General features: G+C 55.3%; 1 protein-coding gene across 1 annotated transcript in view; it reads right to left on the reverse strand.

Moving 5' to 3' along the window:
• Positions 1–19,544, reverse strand: part of MAP3K14 (mitogen-activated protein kinase kinase kinase 14) — a 44,368-nt gene that overhangs the window by 2,634 nt on the left and 22,190 nt on the right. Inside the window, exons 2-15 of the mRNA XM_032396477.1 lie at positions 18,062–18,337; positions 16,903–16,972; positions 14,919–15,129; positions 14,200–14,811; positions 13,047–13,184; positions 6,981–7,110; positions 6,613–6,744; positions 6,033–6,137; positions 4,540–4,703; positions 3,899–4,049; positions 1,939–2,313; positions 1,733–1,839; positions 1,207–1,351; positions 255–355 (exon numbers count right to left, since the gene is read on the reverse strand). Coding sequence (XP_032252368.1) covers positions 255–355; positions 1,207–1,351; positions 1,733–1,839; positions 1,939–2,313; positions 3,899–4,049; positions 4,540–4,703; positions 6,033–6,137; positions 6,613–6,744; positions 6,981–7,110; positions 13,047–13,184; positions 14,200–14,811; positions 14,919–15,129; positions 16,903–16,972; positions 18,062–18,317 — 2,697 coding nt within the window. The 5' untranslated portion in view covers positions 18,318–18,337. The remainder of the gene's footprint in view (positions 1–254; positions 356–1,206; positions 1,352–1,732; positions 1,840–1,938; positions 2,314–3,898; positions 4,050–4,539; positions 4,704–6,032; positions 6,138–6,612; positions 6,745–6,980; positions 7,111–13,046; positions 13,185–14,199; positions 14,812–14,918; positions 15,130–16,902; positions 16,973–18,061; positions 18,338–19,544) is intronic.

The following is a 19,544-nucleotide window of genomic DNA, read 5'->3' on the forward strand; positions in this document are numbered from 1 at the left end:
AGAGCAAACCAGCGGGCCTGAGACTGTGGCACGGGGCTCAGAGGCTGCCTAGAAGTGCCAAGCTGAGGTCTCCCTCCAGCCTAGCAGGCAGTCCTGAAGGCCTACTCTTGCCTTGAGTCCTGGAGGACTCGGAGAGTCTCACCTGGCCCAAGGGTCGGTCCTGAGGAAGGAGAAGCCTTCCTCCTGGAGGGCTGGGCCAGGTACACTGGCTTCTGGGACTCTGCCTCTAAGTAAGTGCATACCTGCCCCCTTACCTGGCTGCTGATGCCAGTTGCGATGTCCCCCACCTTGACCCGGTGAAACTCCCGGATGTGCAGGTGTTCGCCATTGAGAGACTGTATCTGGATTTTCACACCTAGAAGGCAGGCGAGGTGACCGTCAGTGGCGTGGCCGCTGGCTCCCTAAGGAGCCCCATGCAGAGGGACGCAGGACAGCCGTGAGGATGCTGACATGACGCTTAGGCTGGAGTGGCCCTAATGGCAAACACCTGCTGGCTCTTCCCGGTAATTTTCTGTAAACCCCTAGAATTCAGCTTACACGACGCAAAAAGCTAAGGTTGGCTCTTTTGGGGAACTAGTATTCCAACTTGCACACAAAGCAGAACGGAAGTGGAAACGGAGACTCTTAAATTAGCTTGTGGACAACTCAGGCTGTCATGTTGTTTGAGTTGGAGCGGCCGCCGGCCAGGCCATGGGCGCTTGAGGCCATGTGTCACACTGGCGCTGGGAAGAGCCAGGGAACAGTGAGCCGATGAAACCCTCATTCTATCAAAATCACAATGCAATCTATGCAGCCACGTTGGAAAACATCTCATCTTAGGACTTGAAATCCCAGAGGAGGATCCCAGCAAACTTGCTGCTGAGTTCTTATCTTGTTCCTCCTTTTCCCTTCCGAAGACATTATTTCTTGACTCCAGGCCAGGAGAGACTGCTCTGTGCCCCAAGTGAGGGGCCTTCTGGAACTCCATCAGCAGCCCACGAGGGGCAATGGTCCTTCACCGCCCCACCAGGGAGGGCTCTTGGGCAATCAGGGCCTTCGCTCTGAACCGCCTTAAGGGCCAGGTAGCTCCAGTCTGGGCACCAGGTGCCTCCCCCCCCACCCCGGCCCCCCACCAGGGGAAGGGGGACCTAGACTGCCTCAGGCTCCCCAGTTCCAGGCGGATCAGGTTCCATGGGGGCCGCTGAGCAGGCGAGTGCTGGGCCATACCGTGGAAATAGCTCGGCGTGTCGGCGGGCCGGCCCCGGGCCAGCACCACGTCCCAGCTGGAGCTGTGAGCCTCTGCCTGGCTGCCCCACGAATGTACGCCGGAACTCAGGGTGTCCCGCGAGCTCTGAGACGCCTTTGACGGGTTCTGAAATGAGAGTGGGTGCGACTCAGGCCCCTGGGCTCAGGGGGCCATCTCTGGCCTTGGCTGGATTTGGGGCACAGGGCCCTCGCCTGGTGTGAGGAACTGCTCCCGTCCTGGGCTGGAGTGTGGCCCTCCTGGGCACTTTTGGGGCTAAGCAGGGGGCTGAGGTGAGGAATATTTCTAGGGGGCCCCAAGCCCACATCTTCTTCCCACTATCCCTAGTAGCCAAGCCCTTCCCCAATTCCCAGGTGTGCTGAAGACGGATTGCCTCCTCCTGAGAAGCTACCACCCCCCGCCCTGGTGGGGAGCCCTTCCGAAAGGAAGGGGTGACTCCCATCAGCCCGCCTTTACCACCACGTGCACACAGCCCGCTCACCAGCTTACCTTCTCACTGTCGTCCGACAGAGAGAGGCTGTCGATGCTGAGGCAGGAGAGAATCTGCTCCTGCTCCTCCAGCGAGAAGGGCTGGGACAGGCTGTTCAGAAACAGTTCTGCAGAGAGAGGCAGAGGATGACCGTGAAAGAGGGGGAGCGGCCGGGCCGCGTGCCGGTGCCCAGGGACCCCGGAGCCCCGGCCGGGGCTGCCCGTACCTATTTCCAGCTGCTGCAGCTCCTGCTCGGGGATGGTTGCCTTCCGCTCGGCCGAGCCGGGGTTCTTGGCAGGGGCCGCGTCCAGGGAGGACAGAGGCAATGGCTCCCATGGCCCACACTCCTCTTTGCCCCAGTTCAGGCTCGGAGACTTGTTCCGCTCTGGGGGCTCTGGGGGTAGTGGAGGTTGGAGCTGAGGGGCCCCGCCTGTTGTGTCCGCAGCTGGCTGGGGCCCTGGGGCCCCAGGAGAGAGCTCCCTCGGCTGGACAGGCAGGGTCTGGTGAGAGTGGCCCTGGCTGGCCGGTGCCTGGGCCGGGTGTGGTGGCGGCTGTCTCGGCTCTTTGTACTCTCCCCTCCAGGGGCTCCGCAGACCGCCCACTACAAAACAGAGCACGCTCGGTGAGGGGGAACAGGCCCCAGCCTCTGGGCCAGGCCGCGTGGTCCTTGCTGAGCAGAGGGCTGGGAGCAGTGAGGGAGGACTCTTGTCCCACTAAGGGACGCAATTTAGGAGGGTGCCGGGTGGTCTTGGAGGAGGCCTCTTCCAGAAGATGGCCCTCTACAATGGGAACACGACGGTGTATCTGTTTATTCCATCTTCCTTCTAGGTAACAATCGCAAATTTAAAAATGACAGAAATGGCTCCAGGGAAAGATTCTGTCGCTAGTAAAGAGAAGATTTAAAAACAGCCCTGAGGTCATAGCAACTTCGAGTTCCCCTGTAAACTGGCCTCCTTGACCTCCCGCCGCCATCTCTCTTACCCCCCCCCCCCCCAGTCAATGCTTCCCGAGGGTGCCATTGCTCTGGAGTGTGGGGTCAGTTCATCTGTGTTTGGGGGGGGCATGCAAGGTCTCTCTCCTGTTTTATTTATTCCCCTCTGACTCCCATAACCACTGCCTTTCCCCTGCTCACCTCCTGGTGACGTTCTAGTGTTTGACGTGGCACTTGGGGTTCGATCACATTTTTGCAAAGTGTGTGCTGTTTTTATTTATCAATATTTAATTTACAAAAAAGGCATCGTGTTCTAGGCCTGGCTCTGTCCATCTACCCGGCACTATGGTTTGAAAAGCCGGCCGGGCTGCCTTGCGAACACGGACTTGCTTGCACCGCTGTCTGGTGCTCCGTGGGACACGGCCAGCGCCACCCGTCTTCGGCCCCTCCGCTCTCCGGGGAAGAGACGCGCCACTGCACCCTACGCCCCTCCCACAGTGTGCAGGGGTCTGCGGGCGCCGCGAGCTGCCCTCCGGCGGAGCTAAGGGCCACTGCCCCACATCCTCCTGCCACTTAGTGTTACTTTCTGCCTTTTCTCACTTAGTGGCTGGTAAGTGCTATCTGGCTTTATGTCACATTCGCTGATTACTAATGAGCTTGAGCCCCCCTTTATTTATTTTCGATTTTATTTATTTATTTATTTATTTATTTTAAAGATTTTATTTATTTATTCATGAGAAACAGAGAGAGAGAGATGCAGAGGGAGAAGCAGGCTCCCAAGGAGCAGAGAGCCCGATGTGGGACTCGATCCCAGGACCCTGGGATCATGACCTGAGCCGAAGGCAGACGCTTAACCATCTGAGCCACCCAGGCGCCCGATTTTATTTATTTATTTGACAGAGAGACACAGCGAGAGAGGGATCACAAGCAGGGGGAGTGGGAGAGGGAGAAGCAGGCTTCCCACTGAGCAGGGAGCCCGAAGTGGGGCTCGATCCCAGGACCTGGAATCATGACCTGAGCCAAAGGCAGACGCTTAAGGACGGAGCCACCCAGGCTCCCCTTGAGCCCCCCTTTAATGTTGTAGTCCCTGTCCCCCATCGACTGAGCTTCGAGGCACAGTACAAAGCCCACGGTGGGTTTCATCGCCATGCTCTAGATGGGGACACCAAGGCTCTGAGAGGTCGAGTACCTTGCCCTTGACCACTGCACCACGCTGTTGCCTCTCCCGCCCCTGCGGCCCGTGGGGGGCTCTTACCGTGCTGCAGCGCCAGGCTGACCTTTCCCCCCAGTTCTACCGCAGACGCACGGTGGCCAGGCTCTTTCCTCAGCCCCTCCTGGATGGCCTGGGCAGTGAGCGGGGCACAGGAGGGTGGGATCTCCCTCACAGGTGGAGGCTCGCTGGCGATCTGTGGGTCAGAAGGTGACACGTGTGGCCTGTCCCCCCTCATTCCCCAGCACCCAGCTTTCTGTTCTTCTCTTCCCCACTTTCCCCTGCCCTGCCGTGCTGGGGTCGGCCACAAACACTGGAGAGGGATGGGACTTTTCCAAGGAAAGGGAAGAAAGGGGCCAGGTAGACACCGGCCAAGGTGGCAAGGTGTGCCCAGGACCTCCAGGCTCAACCTGTCAGGAGGCAGGCGGAGGTGGCCCAGGGTATGAGTGGAAGAGAGCCCTGACCTGCTGTGAGCTCAAGGAGATCCCTCCCTTAGGATCTCCCCTGGGGCCTGTAGATTTGGGTGGCAAGTATTTTAGTCATGATCCCACATTTATGATGAGGCCTCTTCCTGTTCCCATCTGCCACCGAAAAGCAGCCAAAATGGGGGTCACTTCAAGCCTGCAGCCTGGGCCCCGAGGCCCTGCTGGCTCCCCCTCCTAGCCATCCCAGGCGCTGTCACTGACCTTGAGGCAGAGTGGCCCCCTGAAGTACTGGGTCCAAGGGTGGCAGCCATTGAGCATGTGGAGCATCATGCAACAGCTGCTCCAGACGTCCACCTTGGCATCACAGGGCTTGCCCATCACCACCTCTGGGGCCATGTGGGTCTCTGTGCCGGGGATGTAGTCCCCTGAGAAGGGGGCATGAGACCGGAAAGCCAACTGTGAACTCTGACGGGCAAGAGCCTTGGCAATAACCCCCACCCCCAGCCCCCAGTCAATTCCTGAAATACCTGGAATTTGTCTCTGTTAAAGTACCTCAAATAGAGAGGAAGCTTCCAGATCAAACTTGCTGGGGACGAGCTAAATCAGGGGCTCTGCTGGGAACTGGTATAAAGAATGTATCACCCAAAATAGGGGCTCGGCCCTTTGGACCCAATCCTTAGAATACTTTTTAAAAATGGGGAGGGGCCTGAACATTGAAAAGTAGGTTGTAGGAGACTAATTAATGGTTTGATGTTTCTGAAATTTTAGTGAGTAAAGAAAAAAAACAAACTTCAATGCATAGAAGACTAGAAGGATCGATACCAGATGTGAAGAGTCCCACCCCCTCTACCCTGGTGATTTGTATTTTTTATTTTTGCTCAGTTCTACTTTCTGCAAAAGATTTTAGAAATTATTCTTGTAATAAGAAAAAAACCCAATAGTTATTTTAAAGGGACGGGCAGGTGTCCGTCTTCAGTTTACATCTTCAGAATTACCAACACAGTCTTTAGTAACAGAATCACTTCTAAAAGACTGTTTTTCTTTTGGTCAAGAAGAAATAATTTTATGCTTAATGCTATAAATGAAAAAAGCAGGGCACAAAATTGGGTTATATCCGCCTTAACTATGTACAGGGTTAAAAAAAAAACAAAGAAAAGACAACGTGGAAGGAATTACTTAAAACGTTCATGATTGTCTCTCTGGGCAAGAGAAGCGGGGAGGGTCCTTTTCCCCTCTTCTTCTATACCACGTAACTCTGTAGTTGCCAAATATTTTACAATGGATGTGGACTATTTTAATAATCAGAAAACTGTTAAGTTAAAAACAAACATTTCTCCAGCTACAGAGCCTAGGCCCCTCGGTCAGCCCTCCTGTTGTGCTTCCAGAAACTGTGCTCAGAGGCCTGGGAGGGCTGAGGCCACAGGCTGGGAGCACAGCTACCCAGAAAAGGCTGCACAAGAGGGTTGGAGCCGTGGGAGCTCCGCGGCAGAAGACCCGGGACAAGGCAGCCAGCCTTTCTGTTCCCTCTTCTGTGTAGCAGGAATCTCAGAAACGTGAGCATCTGATCCTTGTTCCTGTGTTTAAGCGTAAGAGAAGCTTTCTAGAGTTGTTGAAGGGCTGAAATATAATGGTGGACAAAAAGTGCTCACGTCTTGGACTGCTGTTACGGAAAGCCCGGGAGAAGACACGGGGCTAATGCTGAGTCAAGGCTGGGGATGATCATCCTGGGGAGGGCAGTGCGGGGCGGGGCTTACCCGTGACCAATGACTTGCCCAGGCCATCGGGTTGAAGGCACACAGCATGGCCGAAGTCACAGAGGGCCGCACGGCTCCCATCGCTGGACAGGAGCACATTGTCAGCTGCCGGGCCACCCCAGAGAAGAAGAGGAACAGGTGAGTCACTTCAGGCCCCAGCCCAGTCTGGGCCTCCAGTGAGGCAGTTTCTGGCTGACCCTCCGTGGGTTTCATTAGTCATGAGGAAGGCGAGAGCCTCATCGGTTCAGGCTAGAGGCAGGCAGCAGGCCGATCTCGGAGGCACAGGGACAGAGTTTCCTCCTGGGACGTTGCCACTCAGCTCTGCTGCTCCCACCCTCCCCCAGTGGTCGCCGGTGTGTAGACGCTGTGCGGGCAGCACTGCTCACTGGCAACCATGGTGTCATGCTGGGGGCTTGGGAAACCCCCCCCCCCTTCCCACCAGCACAGCCTGGTCAGCCTGACTCAGGCCCTGCCACGGGGGATGGCCAGGCAGGCCCAGAAGGATCTGGGAGGAAATCAGGTAGGATGAGGTAAGGAAGGAGCCCACTGGGGACCAGGGCGGTTGGGGTGTGAGCCTCACCTTTGATATCTCCGTGCAGAATCCTTCGGGTGTGGAGGTATTCCAGTCCTTCCAGAGCCTGGCCTAGGTAGTAAAGGGCCCGGTCCTCCGGCAGACAGCCCTTCTGCTTTATGAGCTGGCCCAGTGAGCCACCTAGGAGACCAATGGCCAGTCTTTACATGGGGCATTTCCAGGCCTGCAGGCAGCCCAAGGCCAAAGGCCTTCAAAGGGTAGGTGGCTGGAAAGTAGGCCTTTCCTGCCAGCGTCACAGGGTCGAGAGGTTAAAATGGAGTAACTGGGGACCAAGGTCAACCTGGGCAAGACTCGGGGAAAACCCCAAGTCTTGGCTCTGATCTGTGAGGGGGAAAGAGTGGCGCCTGACTCCTTACCTTCCAGCAGTTCCATGAAGATGTTGACCCAAGGACCCTCCTTCACAGCTCCATACAAAGGGACGATCCTGGGTGAGGTCAATCCCGCACATGCCATCAACTCTTCTGCCCGAAACACTTCGATGCGCACCTGGCAGGGCCCACGTGAGTCAGGGTGAGGGCCCAGGCTGCTTCCCTGGCATCCTGGCAGGACCCTCGATGCTCCCTGCACGGAGACTGCTGATGCTCCCCATGTCCATTCTGAGGCCAGGCAGGGCCGTGATGGGCCTACTGGACCCTCAGAGACTAAACTGTGTACCCTGGGGGGGGAGGTCATGTTCAACTTCTAGTACATGGTTAAAGTTCTGTACTGCCGATGTGTGTGGAAACACAGAATCACACAGAAACTATTACCCTTATCCAGGCCCCTGGCATGCTGCCCACCCTCAAATCTGCCAAACACACTTTTTCTCCCCCCGGCCCAAATGGCTGGGCCATTTCTAGGACGTGGGACCTTTTGTTTATCAACATCCACATCTATTCCCCAGAGGCTGGGTTTCCATCTTATCGGCAGCCAGAGCCGATGCAGCTAAGATCCTGGCTCTGTCAGCACCCTTCTCAGCACTTTTCTCAACTCGGAATTATTTGTCCTTTCCCCTGAGGACGAAAATGTCCATGTAGACGGAGCAATGCTTGTTTATTCTGTTTGCAGCTGTTTCCCCAGGATCTGGGCCTAAGAGAGCTTCTCGGGGGAGTGGCTTGGCCAAGGCCCCTCCCGGAGGGACCACACACTCCTTTGTGTAGGGACCAGCATAGCATGGCGGGAAGAAATAGGCCTGGGATACAAACATCCTAGACCAAGACTCTGGCTTGGCCATTTCCAAAGGTAGATCGCTTCCCCTAAGCTCTGCTTCCATATGCAAATGGTGGTGACAGGACTTGGAGGGATGATAATCAGCACCAGGCCCGGCAACTTGTGGGTGCTTGGGAAATGTTAGGTGCCCACTTCCTCCAGCTCAAATAAGAGCAGCTTATTAAACACTTAGAATTCCTAACAGAGACGTGTCCTCCTTCCTGGCTGCAGCTGGTTCTCATGTTAGCCTTGAGAGGTACCACCAGGGGGCGCCAGTGGCAACCCAACCAGCCTGGAAGAACTCAGTCAGGACCTGGCAGCGCTTTGCTCGGAGACATGCTGACTTGGCAGGAGCTCTGCCGATGTGGGGCTTTTGGGCTTTTGGACTTTTGCCTATCAGTGGAAAATGTCTTCTGGTTACAGACTATTTGGTTTGGTTAATCAACTCGCATAAACTTTGACTCTTTGTCAGTGTTTCCAGCTCTGAACCTGAGCTGGAAGGAATTCGCCGACAGGACTTGGATTAGCCAATGTCTTTAACTCTCTGGCTCCTGAGCTGAGCTGCAGCCGAAGCACTCTGGGGTGCCCCAGGGGACTCAGCTGGGCGCTGCACGTGTGGGCGCTGGAGGGAAGCAGTGGTGATGGCTATCTGTGGGACATCACGCAAGCTACCAGCTCCAGAGAGTTCGGTTTCAGCATTAGCTCGTGCTCCAGTCTTTCCACAGATCCTTACGGAGCTAGGTTTCTGGAGGCGGCTGTGATAGAAGTATTTTAGGGGGGATAATGTGGAGCAGGAAAGGAAGGTGAAGGTGTCCAGTTGGATTTCAAAATTGGAGAATTGTGCAGTGCCCAACAAGGCATACATCCCATTAGTGATTATGGTTAAGAACAGAAGAAAAATGTTCTTTCCACTTATGCGCATTGTTATTCAAATGATCACTACGTTGTTAGGCTAAACACTATTGTGTGACCTAATTACTCAGTAAACGGAACTTTTAGGTACTTGTTTTGGGCCTGGGGTGCCATGAAAAATTACTGACACTGAGGGCTGCGAAGAACATTTGAGAACCTCTGCTTTAACTATGAAGAAATCCCTAAAACAATGTTAAAAACATTCTCACCCAGGGGCGCCAGGCTGGCCCAGTGGGTAGAGCGTGTGACTCTTAATCTCAGGGTTGTAAATTCGAGCCCTACATTGGGTATAGAGGTTACTTAAAAATGGAAATCTTAAAAAATAATTAAAAAAAATTCTCACCCAGACACACGGGGGTGAGAGGGGACGCTTCAAAACACAAGGTGCATTAGAAGTCTGTGCCAGCCCCAGGGAGAGCAAGCAGAAAGAGCAGTCCCGAAGGAGCTGGGTGGGGAGAACGCACATGGCCTTCCTGCCCAGGGCAGCAGCTGGCCCACCGCTCCTCCCTGGACTTCAGCGTCCTCATCAGGGTCGTGGCATCGAGCCCCCGAGCTCCGTGCTCAGTGGGAAGTCTGCTTGGGATTCTTTCGCCCTCTCCTCCTGCCCACCCCCCCACACGTGCATGCGTGCGTGCGTGCGCACACTCTCTAAAATAAATTTTAAAAAACCCCAAAACTAGTATTTACTGCTTGCTTAACACAACACAGAACTGCCCGCACGGTTCTAAGCGCTTTGTAAGCATCGGTATTTGCATCTTACAGCGGCCTGTGGGGCCGCATTCGCATTGTCCTCATCCTGCAGGCCCAGGAAGCTGAAGTATGGGCAAGTAACTTACCCAAGGTCACTGGCAGTATCAGAGCTGGGATTTTGGTTGGGGAAGCCTGACTCGAGAACTGCCAGCTACCCTGCCTCACTGAAGGCCTTTCCAGGAGTCTGAGCTTTTATATCCGGACCGTTTTTCCCCCCCCCCCACATCCATTCAGGAGTGAGCATACCCCAGAGGGGGGGACGTGTGATCAGCCATCCCCTAACTGCCAAATCCACAAGCCACCTCCCTCGGCTTAACTGCCTGCATGCTGACACTGGGCATTGATTTTTCCTTCTTGAGACTCTCCCCTCTTTAGTATTTGTATCCATTTTATTTCATCCGTCAAAAAAGGGATAGTCACAATTCTGTATATTCTTTTAAAGATCTCAGGAACATAAAATATGTGAAAGTAACTAACACAGTACTGGGCACATGGTAGTCCAATGAACAGAGGGCTCCCCCCTTATTTCCTCTTTACCATGGAGATATTCTCCCCTCAGTCCTAGTTCTGCTTCCTCAACACGTGTCCAGGCTGCCCTCACTCATGTACCTTGCTAATGGCTGCTTCTACGTAAATGTCCACCTCCCCTTACAACCCGAGCTCCTTTGGGGCAGGTGTGTGGATTCTGCAACTCTATCTCCAGCCCCTGGCACAGTGTGCTTGGTTAACAGCTGGCTGAATTTGGCCAAGGCCACACCAACCCAGATCAGTGGCAGAGTCAAAAGGAGGCTCCCAGAACTCCATGCTCGGGCCAGATGTTATTAAATAAATGGTTCTTAATCCTCTTTGGGCCACAGGGCCCTCTGAAAATCTGACACATGATACAGACTTCCCAACCAAAATGTGTGTGTACATACACACCACATACAACTACAACACAGAATAAAGTTTCAGGAGTTCGTGCAATCTATAAATTCATCCACTGACTAGGATATGAACTTCTACATTGGCTGATAAAAAGCACTAGAGAGATGTATATGTACCAATAAGGAAATGTGTCCATGATCTACTATTACATTAAAAACATGGCACAGCTTCTAGAGTACAATCTCATTTTAATAAAAGAAACTACATGTTTATGGGGCACCTGGGTGGCTCAGTCAGTTAGGCATCTGCCTTCAGCTCAGGTCATGATCTCAGGGTCCTGGGATCGAGCCCCATGTTGGGCTCCCTGGGTCTGCTTCTCTCACTCTCACTGCCCCTCCCCCTGCTCGTGCTCTCTCTCAAATAAAATCTTTTAAAAATAAACTACATGTTTATTTATACATATATGCACATATATATAGTTTATATATGTATATATATATAACAAGTCTAAAAAGTCAAAGGGCAGGTTCTCTGAGAATGGACTGGGGAACAAGGAGACTTTTGTGTTTTGGGGTATCCTCTGAATTCTTTTAATGAGCCTGTGTTTATTTGCAGTTAAAAGATCAAACAAAACCTTAAAAAACAAACCCCCCTACGTTAAACCCTGGACTCAGGGCCAATCAGCATCTGACCTGAGGCCACTGATGTTCTAGAAGGAGGACCAAGGAAGTGCTGTTGTATCACGTGCTGGGTCCTCCTCAGGGAGCACGGGAGGGTGCTCAGACTTGCTCCGACCGCCTGTGCGGCCTGACCTCCAATCCCTGCTCCCTCCCCCAACCCTCCCTCTTAGCTGGGAACCATTTTTCAGATCTTCTGGCTGAAAATCCTAAAGGACACCTGTGCCTGCCTGACTCCCCCTGACCGCCTTGTTGGCAGCCGTGTGGGCCACCAACGAGCCATCCCACTTGAAGTCCTGGGGGGGGGGGGGGGCGCAGATTCTGAGAGCGGCCAGCTCCAGCGGGCCTAGGCAGCAGCTCTGGCGCTTGGGAGCCCATTCGTTGTGGCTGGAGCTTTTCCGCCTGCCTTGGGGAGGTGAGAAATGGAGTATCTGTCCTCTTCTACTATATCAGGGTTGTTTACCTTGTTGCCCGGGACTCCGAGAACCTCAGCAGGGCAACAGCTGAGCAGCCCAGTGACTAAGCTCTCCCCAGCACTGGGCATGGGTTTCCAAGACACTTCACACTCTCACTGTCCTCCCAGCCACCCCTCAGGAGGGACAGCTGAGCCTTCTCCGATGGCCTGCGGGGGGACCTGCGGCTGAGGAGGTCAGGCACGGAGCCCTGGCCTCCGGCGGAGGAGGATGAGGCACGCGGGCACGAGCCCAGCATTGCCAGCACGGGCTCGGGCCGGGGGCAGGCGGCGGGGGTGGAGCCGAGCCTGCTTGTTTGACATAGTATGTCTGAAGTTTGGGGTAATACCTACGGATAGTCCCCTCTCAGCCTGTCACCTGGCGGCCCAAACTCTCAGACTTGAGCATCCCGGCCCACATACGAGCCAAGGAAGCCAGGTGATTCACGTCCGATGTGTGTCCTCACCACTGAGAGCCACAACTCTGCATGGGGCACGAGCCGGCTGGCCTGGCTATTTGGTCCTCTTTCCTTTTGGGGATCAGAGTGTCCCTGACAAAACCCGCTTGAAAACAAGATCCATCACTGAACTAGCTTATTTCCCTTCCTCGTGGGCCAAGAACGTGGCCCATGGAAATGTGTCTCATTTCTGCCTCCCGTGGCCCTGGGTGCTATAGCTCCGAGGCTGAGTTTGGCCAGGGAACAAGGTGGCTTCCAGTCAAGGAGAGCTGAGAGTGGGGGTAGGAGAAAAGACCTCCGAGGGAGAGCAGGCCCGACACCAAGGTCTGCGTTCTGCTGATGCTGGGCCTGGACAGGGCCACCTGACCGACGGAGGCCTCAGTTCCAGGCCTAGCTGTGTGGCTTTAGGCAAGGCACACGACCCTCTCTGGTCTCTAGGTCTATCACTGGTGAAATGGAGCCGGAGAGGTGATTCACACCTCTGCTCGTGTCACATCCTAGGACCACGAGCCTCCTCCCCCACCCCTTTCTAAAGAGTGGTTCACAGCCGAACTCTGGAGACAGACGAGCCTGGGTCTCTTGCTGTAAGTCGCATTTCCTCATAATGTCCACCTCCCAGGACCTCTTACTCCTGCCAGCAGGAGGCAGAACCCGCACCTAACTCAGATCTGACTCCTCAGGGCCCAGCCTCATCCCAGAGGCACCTGTTAGTACGGCTACCGCTCTGGTTATTACCTTCTGGCCCAGGTGTGAGCACTCCCACTGTATGGGGTTTAGGGGTTTCAGCTCAACACGATGAGCCAACTGCCTTCCAGGTTTGGACTTGCCCCTAAGGCCCTGGCATCAGGAGTGACCCAGGACGCGTGCACACTTGCACACTCCGACATACACGCATACCAAATGCGGCTCCCAGGCTGGGACATGGGACTGACACCGCTCCCTTCCGGTTCCAGCTGACCCCAGGGTGCCCAGCGACAGCCAGGCTCCGTTAACAAGTCAGACCCACGGCTGCCCTGGGATTGTCCTTGAAAGAAAGCAGAGGGAATATACCAGGGACACCTGCCTGGCTTCCCTCTGCAGCCCCCAGAGCCCGGGCATACCTTTTCCTTTTTGGCGTACCTTTTTGACGGCACACTGGAAGCCAGTCTGCTTGTCCTCCATCCTGTGCACCTCTCCAAAGGAGCCTCTGCCCAGGCAGGGCTGGCGCGTGGCCCAGTGGACCTCCTCTCGGTACTCATAATCCACCGGCTTGAGTTTCTGGGGTTGGCAGGAAAGAGAGGCCCGTTTCAGTGGCCAGGGCAACAGAGGGACGAAAGGTTACCATGAGGAAGGCGCTCTGGGCGGCAGTCCTTGTCCGGCTGCTCGGGTGGAGCCCTTATAACCAAAGACCCCAGCGGGTCTGAGGCAGGGCTCTGGAGGGGCAGGACCAGAGCGGGTTACAGGAATAAGGTGAAGGCAAAGGAGAGCTTCGCGGGTGGCCCAAGTCTAGTTGATCCTTGTGATGAAAGATCCTTCTCCCCGGGCTTTGTGGTTGTGGGACAGAAATGGAACTGTCAACAACCTTGACAATGAGAAAATACAGCTCAGGAGCTATAAAGTAAAAGAAAGGGAAGGGACCGCAAAGAGGGGTAGGGGGCAAGGGATCGCGTCAAAGATGGATGGAATAAACCCCAGATATTTAAGTCTGGTAAAATGACTTATTAGAGTCACAAAGCTCTCCAGTAGAGAACTGGGGTGGGGGGAAGAAGGCCGAGCAGAGGATAGTGCAGATGGGCAAAATCCTGGTCTTTCATAGCAGGGGTGGGGAGTGAGCATCTGTGGCTGATATTGCCAATTCCTGTTTCTCAGAATATGCATCATTCATCACACACACACACACACACACACACACACACACGCGCGCGCACAAGCACACACACGCACACACACGTGCACACATACACAACAGCGATAGCAATAATGAGCTAATCAACCAGAAGAACTCACAATAGAAATCTCTAAAGAGCCTGAAGAGTGACCTGGAGGTGGAGTGGGGGGTACGGCTCTCGCCAAAGCTACGCACTTTCCTACTATCTGATGTGTTCTCATGTGCACGAGTGACTTCCATAAAGAGCAAAGACCACCGCCCCCAAGGGGGGAAGTGGAGAGTGGATGTGGCAGGTTTCCAGTGATGCTGCCCAACCCCCCCCCAGCAGGTCCCACCTGACTGCCAGCTGCCGATCTTGGCCCCAGAGTGGGTGGCACCCATGCAGGTGTGTGGGGGCTTGCTTACCTCCGTAAGCAGGACCCCCTCGCTGTCCTCAGTCTCGGGGCTGGACTTTCGGGGCTTCGAACCCCCTGCCGACCAGGTCTTGGCCAGGCTGGCCAGGCTGTGGGCCTGGCCGGAGCTCACGCTGCCCTGCAGGGCGTGCACCAGGTACTCCTCCACAGAAAACTTCTCCCGCGGGCCACGGGATGGGCAGCCAGGCTCCAGGTGGGGGCCAGGCACCGGCTTCTGACTGTCCACGCAGACCAGTTTGCCCAGGTAAGGGCCAGCTAGGGGCTGCTGGCTCTCTATACCGGTCAGTTTGTCTAGGAAGAAGGACTCTAAGGGGTGAGGTTTCCAGGGCTGGAGAGGATGGAATGGGAAGGGATGGGGCAGCCTGCTGTAGGGGAAGGGGTGCACGGGCTGGGGGCCGAGGGCCTGTGGGTGGTGGAGTTTCCACACATGATTTAGACATTGCAAAGGGCTGATCAGTTTGTGGAGTTCTGAGCGAGGCAGGGCCGGCCGCAGGTCCTCCTCGAGTTTCTTAAAACACAGTCGGCCAAGGCCTGGCTCCTTTGGAGGCTTGGTGAACTGGAGGGCATTTCTAACATACGCGGGGCCTAGTGGAGATTCATCCTCCTGTGCAGAAGAACGCAGGTGTTAGGACCCGGGCCCAGGGCCAAGGCACCGGCAGCATCCCGAAGGCCCCAGGAGCCTGGGGTCTGGGCTGTGGCGGTGACTCTTACCTGCACGGGGACTGTGCAGCTCTCCTGCTCCGGGGTCCTGGGGAGGGGTTTGGCCAAGGCCACTCCGGCCTGCGCCAGGGACTTCGAGCTCTTCTTCTTGCGCTTCTTCTGGGCTTTGCTGCGGCGCTTCCCTTTCCAACACACACGGGCCATTTTGCCCTCCGTTGCGTGGGCCACATTGTTGGGGATCTGATCAAGGCTCTCGGACTGGCTGTCGAAAGGGACAGATCCACAGGTTGAGTGTGAGGCAGCGGGGGGTGGGGGGTGGACGGCTCAGGAACTGTGGTTGGATTCGTAGAGACCCCCGAGGTCAGATCCTAGCTTGGTGAGTGCTTGTGTAAACATGGGAAGGGTCCTCAACCCCAAGGAACCTGTTTTCTCATTTATAAAATGGGCGTAGGATTTCCTGCCATGCAGACGAAGCTGGGGTTTAAAGGAAACCGCTCATTTCAAAAGCCTACCTCAGCGCCTGATCCCAAAGCAAGCTTCCGACAGACAGCAGTTATTACTACCATGATGGGGCGCACGCTGTTCTTCGGGGGGGATGGGCAGACGCAAGGTTCCCACACTACTCTCCAGGGTGGGCTGTCCCTGGAGAGGTCCCCGGGTGCGGGGGCGGCATATGACTTGGAGGGCCACACTCTGCAGCGGGCACTCTCAGCTCTGACAAGAGTCTGTTTCTGTTGCCTCTGGATGAGGGACAGTTGAGTCTGGGCACCTCCACCCCCACTGGTTCCTGGAGATCCCTGGTTTCCGGGAATGTAAGTTGCTGCATAAACACAGACACCATTGAGGCCCCTGGGTGGCTCAGTCGGTTAAGCACCTGCCTTCGGCTCAGGTCACGATCCCGGGGTCCCTGCTCAGCAGGGAGTCTGCTTCTCCCTCCGCCCCCACGCCCCCCTCATGCTTCTGCCCCCTCTCTCTTGCTCTCTCTGAAATAAATAAATAAAATCTTTAAAAAAAAAAAACCAAAAAAACAAAAAGTCTGGGCTGACGCCCGGTACCACGGAGCCTTCCGTTCTCGGCCAGCCTAGAGGCTCACTACCACTGTGGATCCGAGCTGGCTCTTGGTGTTAAGGCACCCGCCACAGAAGAGTGTGTGAAAAAGCCACTGCCGAATAGCTGTGCCGCGGACCACAGCCTCAGCTGCCCCCCAGTGGCCTCACCTTCTTCTCCCCAACAAAGGAGGCAGATTCACAGCAGTCCTAGGGGCTGCTAAAGGCCTATGGGCTTCTCTCAGGCAGCTGAAAGAAATGGGCCCTGAGAAACCCCCTACCCTGGGCCAAAAGGTATCGGGGGCAGCGTAAGGCATGTGATCCGACACTGAGCATTTCTCGGTTCAAGGGCAGCAGCCCTCCCCCAGCCTTTTTTATCACTAGCATTTTGCAAATCCCAATGATAAAAAAGTCATACTGTTGGTAGAGGAGGGAACTGTCTCCAGGTTCAACTTGCAGTTGGCCAAAAAATCATCTTTGGGGATGGGGAGCCTGGGAACAGACCAAGCCTCGCTCTGGCTTCCTTTCCGTGGGGCCACCCAGCTGCGAATCTGTCGGTCGGTCCCCTCCTGTGTCCAAACCCTCATCCCTCCTTGGGCGTGTCTCGCAGGAGAAAAGACACCAGCGGGTTTCTCCCACAGTTACAGCGGCCCCTCGGTGCCTGCGTTCCCGGTCACGCACCACTGGGAAAGTGACTCCTGTTCACAGCACCCTCCCCACTGACGGGAAGCGAGGGGGAGCAGCAAGGACTCTGAGGAGAATAAAAATAAAATGTCAAGCTGACGGGACCCAGAGGCAGTCATCCACACGCCGTGAAAAGCTTTTGAAAAGCTTCTTTGGCTGACAGAGCAGTTCAGCCAGGAAAACCTGGGCGGGTTCCAAGAGCTGAGCCACAGGTGCTGGAGGAGGGAGCCAGGGGTCACTGGGGAGCGGCCGGGGCGAGCAGCCGGGGGAGGGAGGACGCGGTTGCAGGTCCCTGGCCTTCTTACCTGTACTGTTTGGACCCAGCAATGAAGATCCGCTCTGAAAAGGTGGGGCTGAACTCTTGGCTGTTCTCACCTTGCGAGTAAAGGAAAAGAGGTTGGACGAGCAGAAAGGAGGAGAGGAAGAACGGGACTGCGCACTGAGGACAGAGACATCCTCTCGGGCCGCTGCCCCTCTCACCCCACCCTCCTGCTCAACAAGAGCAGAGGGCAATGCCAACAACGGAGGCAGAAGGGTGCCCACCTCACTTCACTAACCGTGCTGCCTAAGTGACATCGTAGAACACAGCCAATGCAGCGGCCGGCACATAGTACCAGCTCAATAAATACCAGCTGTCGGGTACTTCTATATGACTTTGTATGCGCCTACTAGGGCCATCATGTCACCCACTGCTTTACTTTGTATTCTCTCATCTCTCCTCCAAAGCCAGCCAGAAGGGAGTGGAAGGCAGGGGAAGGATGTGTACATGTGGAAAAATGCCACCTGTCTCCCCAGCCTGTATCCCAAGAAACCTTGGAGGGTTGGGGGGAGAGAGGAGGACTTCTGGCCTCAGCCAGGCACCCAGGAGTTTCTCAGGCTCTGGTGGCAGCCACCATGCCGAGTCATTTAGAAGTATTGTGAGTGCAAGCAGAGAGGACCAGACAGGCCCCACCCTGCACTGGCCTATGTCCCCTTGACTGGCCTAGCAGGCCGAAGAGCAGGTGTTTATTCTCTGGGGTGGAGCCACCTCAACGAAGAAGGTGGGGAAGGGCCTAGAGGCCCCAGAGGGGCTTTCCAAGAGACCTGGCCTTTCCTGTCTGGGGCCTCTCCAGAGATGCTCAGGCTGTCCAAGGTCACAGCACAAGGCTGATGGCCTGCTTGACGATCCTGCCAAGAGCCCCAGGACCTGTGAAGCCTCCTGGCTCTCCTCCCCTGCTCCGCTCATGATGGACAAAAGCCTCTATGCACCACTCCTCCCTTATGTGTTCCAGCCCCCGGCACGGTGACAGCTCCCACTTCAACTCATTCTTGGCTTACCCCCCCCAGTTGTGTCTTGTGAAAATCTCTGATTGCTGTCAACCCTGACCTCCCTCCCCCGTGCCCTGCCACCCTGGCACGAGGACTGCGCCCACCTGCAGGCCCGCCCGCCTGCCCTCTGTCACCAGCCCCAGCCCGGGCCCTTACATTCGGCCTGGGCAATGATGGAGATGGCGGCCAGTCCTCCCTCGGAGCCTTCCTTGGCGGTGCCCTTGGTGATCACGTCGTTCAGGATGTCCCACTTCCCGCAGAACACGGGGCTCTTCTCCACGGCCTCGAGCTTGTTGATGGGGCCTTGCTTCTTCCCCATTGCCTGTGTCTTCTCCTTGGCTTTGGCGAGCTCCTTCTGCTGCCCGGCTGCCGAACCAGGGGCGCCCGGGCAGGCCATTTCCATCACTGCCATCTCCCAGGCTCACGCTCACCCTGAGGGACCAGACGCAGAACAGGCTGGGTTAGAGGAGAAAAGCGGGGGAGAGGCTTTTGACCCCTTTCTGCCGCATATATTTATCTTACAAACACCCCAATGTCAAAGGAGTCAACCCTTCTTGTTCCATGTGGCATGAGCCCTCACCCTGGCTCCTACTAGCACACCCCACAAGCAGACTCCTTCCATTCTGCCCAGCGAGGAGGATTCCAGCCCACTCCTCCAGCATGGCCATGGCACAAACATCTGGGTTTGTCCTTTCTTGCTTTTATAAATAATGGCCGAATCTCTTTCTGGGTTTTTTTTTTTTTTTTTTTTTTTTATGCTGAATTTTGCTCCCCCGGAACGTGGTGGTAGATTCCGTACTCCCAAAACTGCCAGTCACCTCATTGACTCTGCACAAACCTTGCCTTCTTAGAGGACATGTCTACACCGGCCACAATGGCTTTTCTCCAAATGGGGAAAATCAAGTTTTTGTTCCCTAGCAGGAGGTAGATACGTGTATGTGTGCATGCATAGATTTACGTGTGGATATATACATTAGGCACACACACACACACACAACATTTTACAAAATCTACAAATCAGCTTGCAAAAGGCAGCGCCAGCACTTGGCTCTTTTCCCGGGACGCATCTGTCTGTGGCCTTCCAGAAGGAACTGACATGCTTCTTTCTGTAATGTCCGTACTCATTGCTGAAAACCTCTCCTAGGTATCAGTTTTCTTTCAGGCAACATTAGTAGTGGAATATTTATATTAGCGCCCCCAACACCAACCTATACCTCTAGGACTCCGAAGACAAAGTGCAGGGCTTCACGTCTCACTGGGTTCTATCTCCAGCAGGCCTGTGCGTTCCCCGGAAGCCCCAAGGGAGAGTGAGCCCAGTGTTGAGACAATCTTGTGCAAACAGCACGTAGACTAGAACTGTCATGAAAGTGATCTGCGCTGATCTGGGATCGCGACCCTGTGGGAACCTTTTGAAAGACTGGGCATGTGAGCTCCCAAAGCGCAGGTCCCTCCAAGTCGGGACTTGCTTTCCACCAAGCCTGAGAAGGCACCGCATTCAGACAGTTTTTTTTTTTTTTTCCAAGATTTTATTTATTTATTTGAGAGAGAGAATGAGATAGAGAGAGCATGAGAGGGGGAAGGGTCAGAGGGTGAAGCAGACTCCCTGCTGAGCAGGGAGCCCAATGCGGGACTCGATCCC

This window comes from Phoca vitulina, unplaced genomic scaffold (genome assembly GCF_004348235.1).
Source record: "Phoca vitulina isolate PV1807 unplaced genomic scaffold, GSC_HSeal_1.0 scaffold92, whole genome shotgun sequence".
Taxonomy (NCBI): Eukaryota; Metazoa; Chordata; class Mammalia; order Carnivora; family Phocidae; genus Phoca; species Phoca vitulina.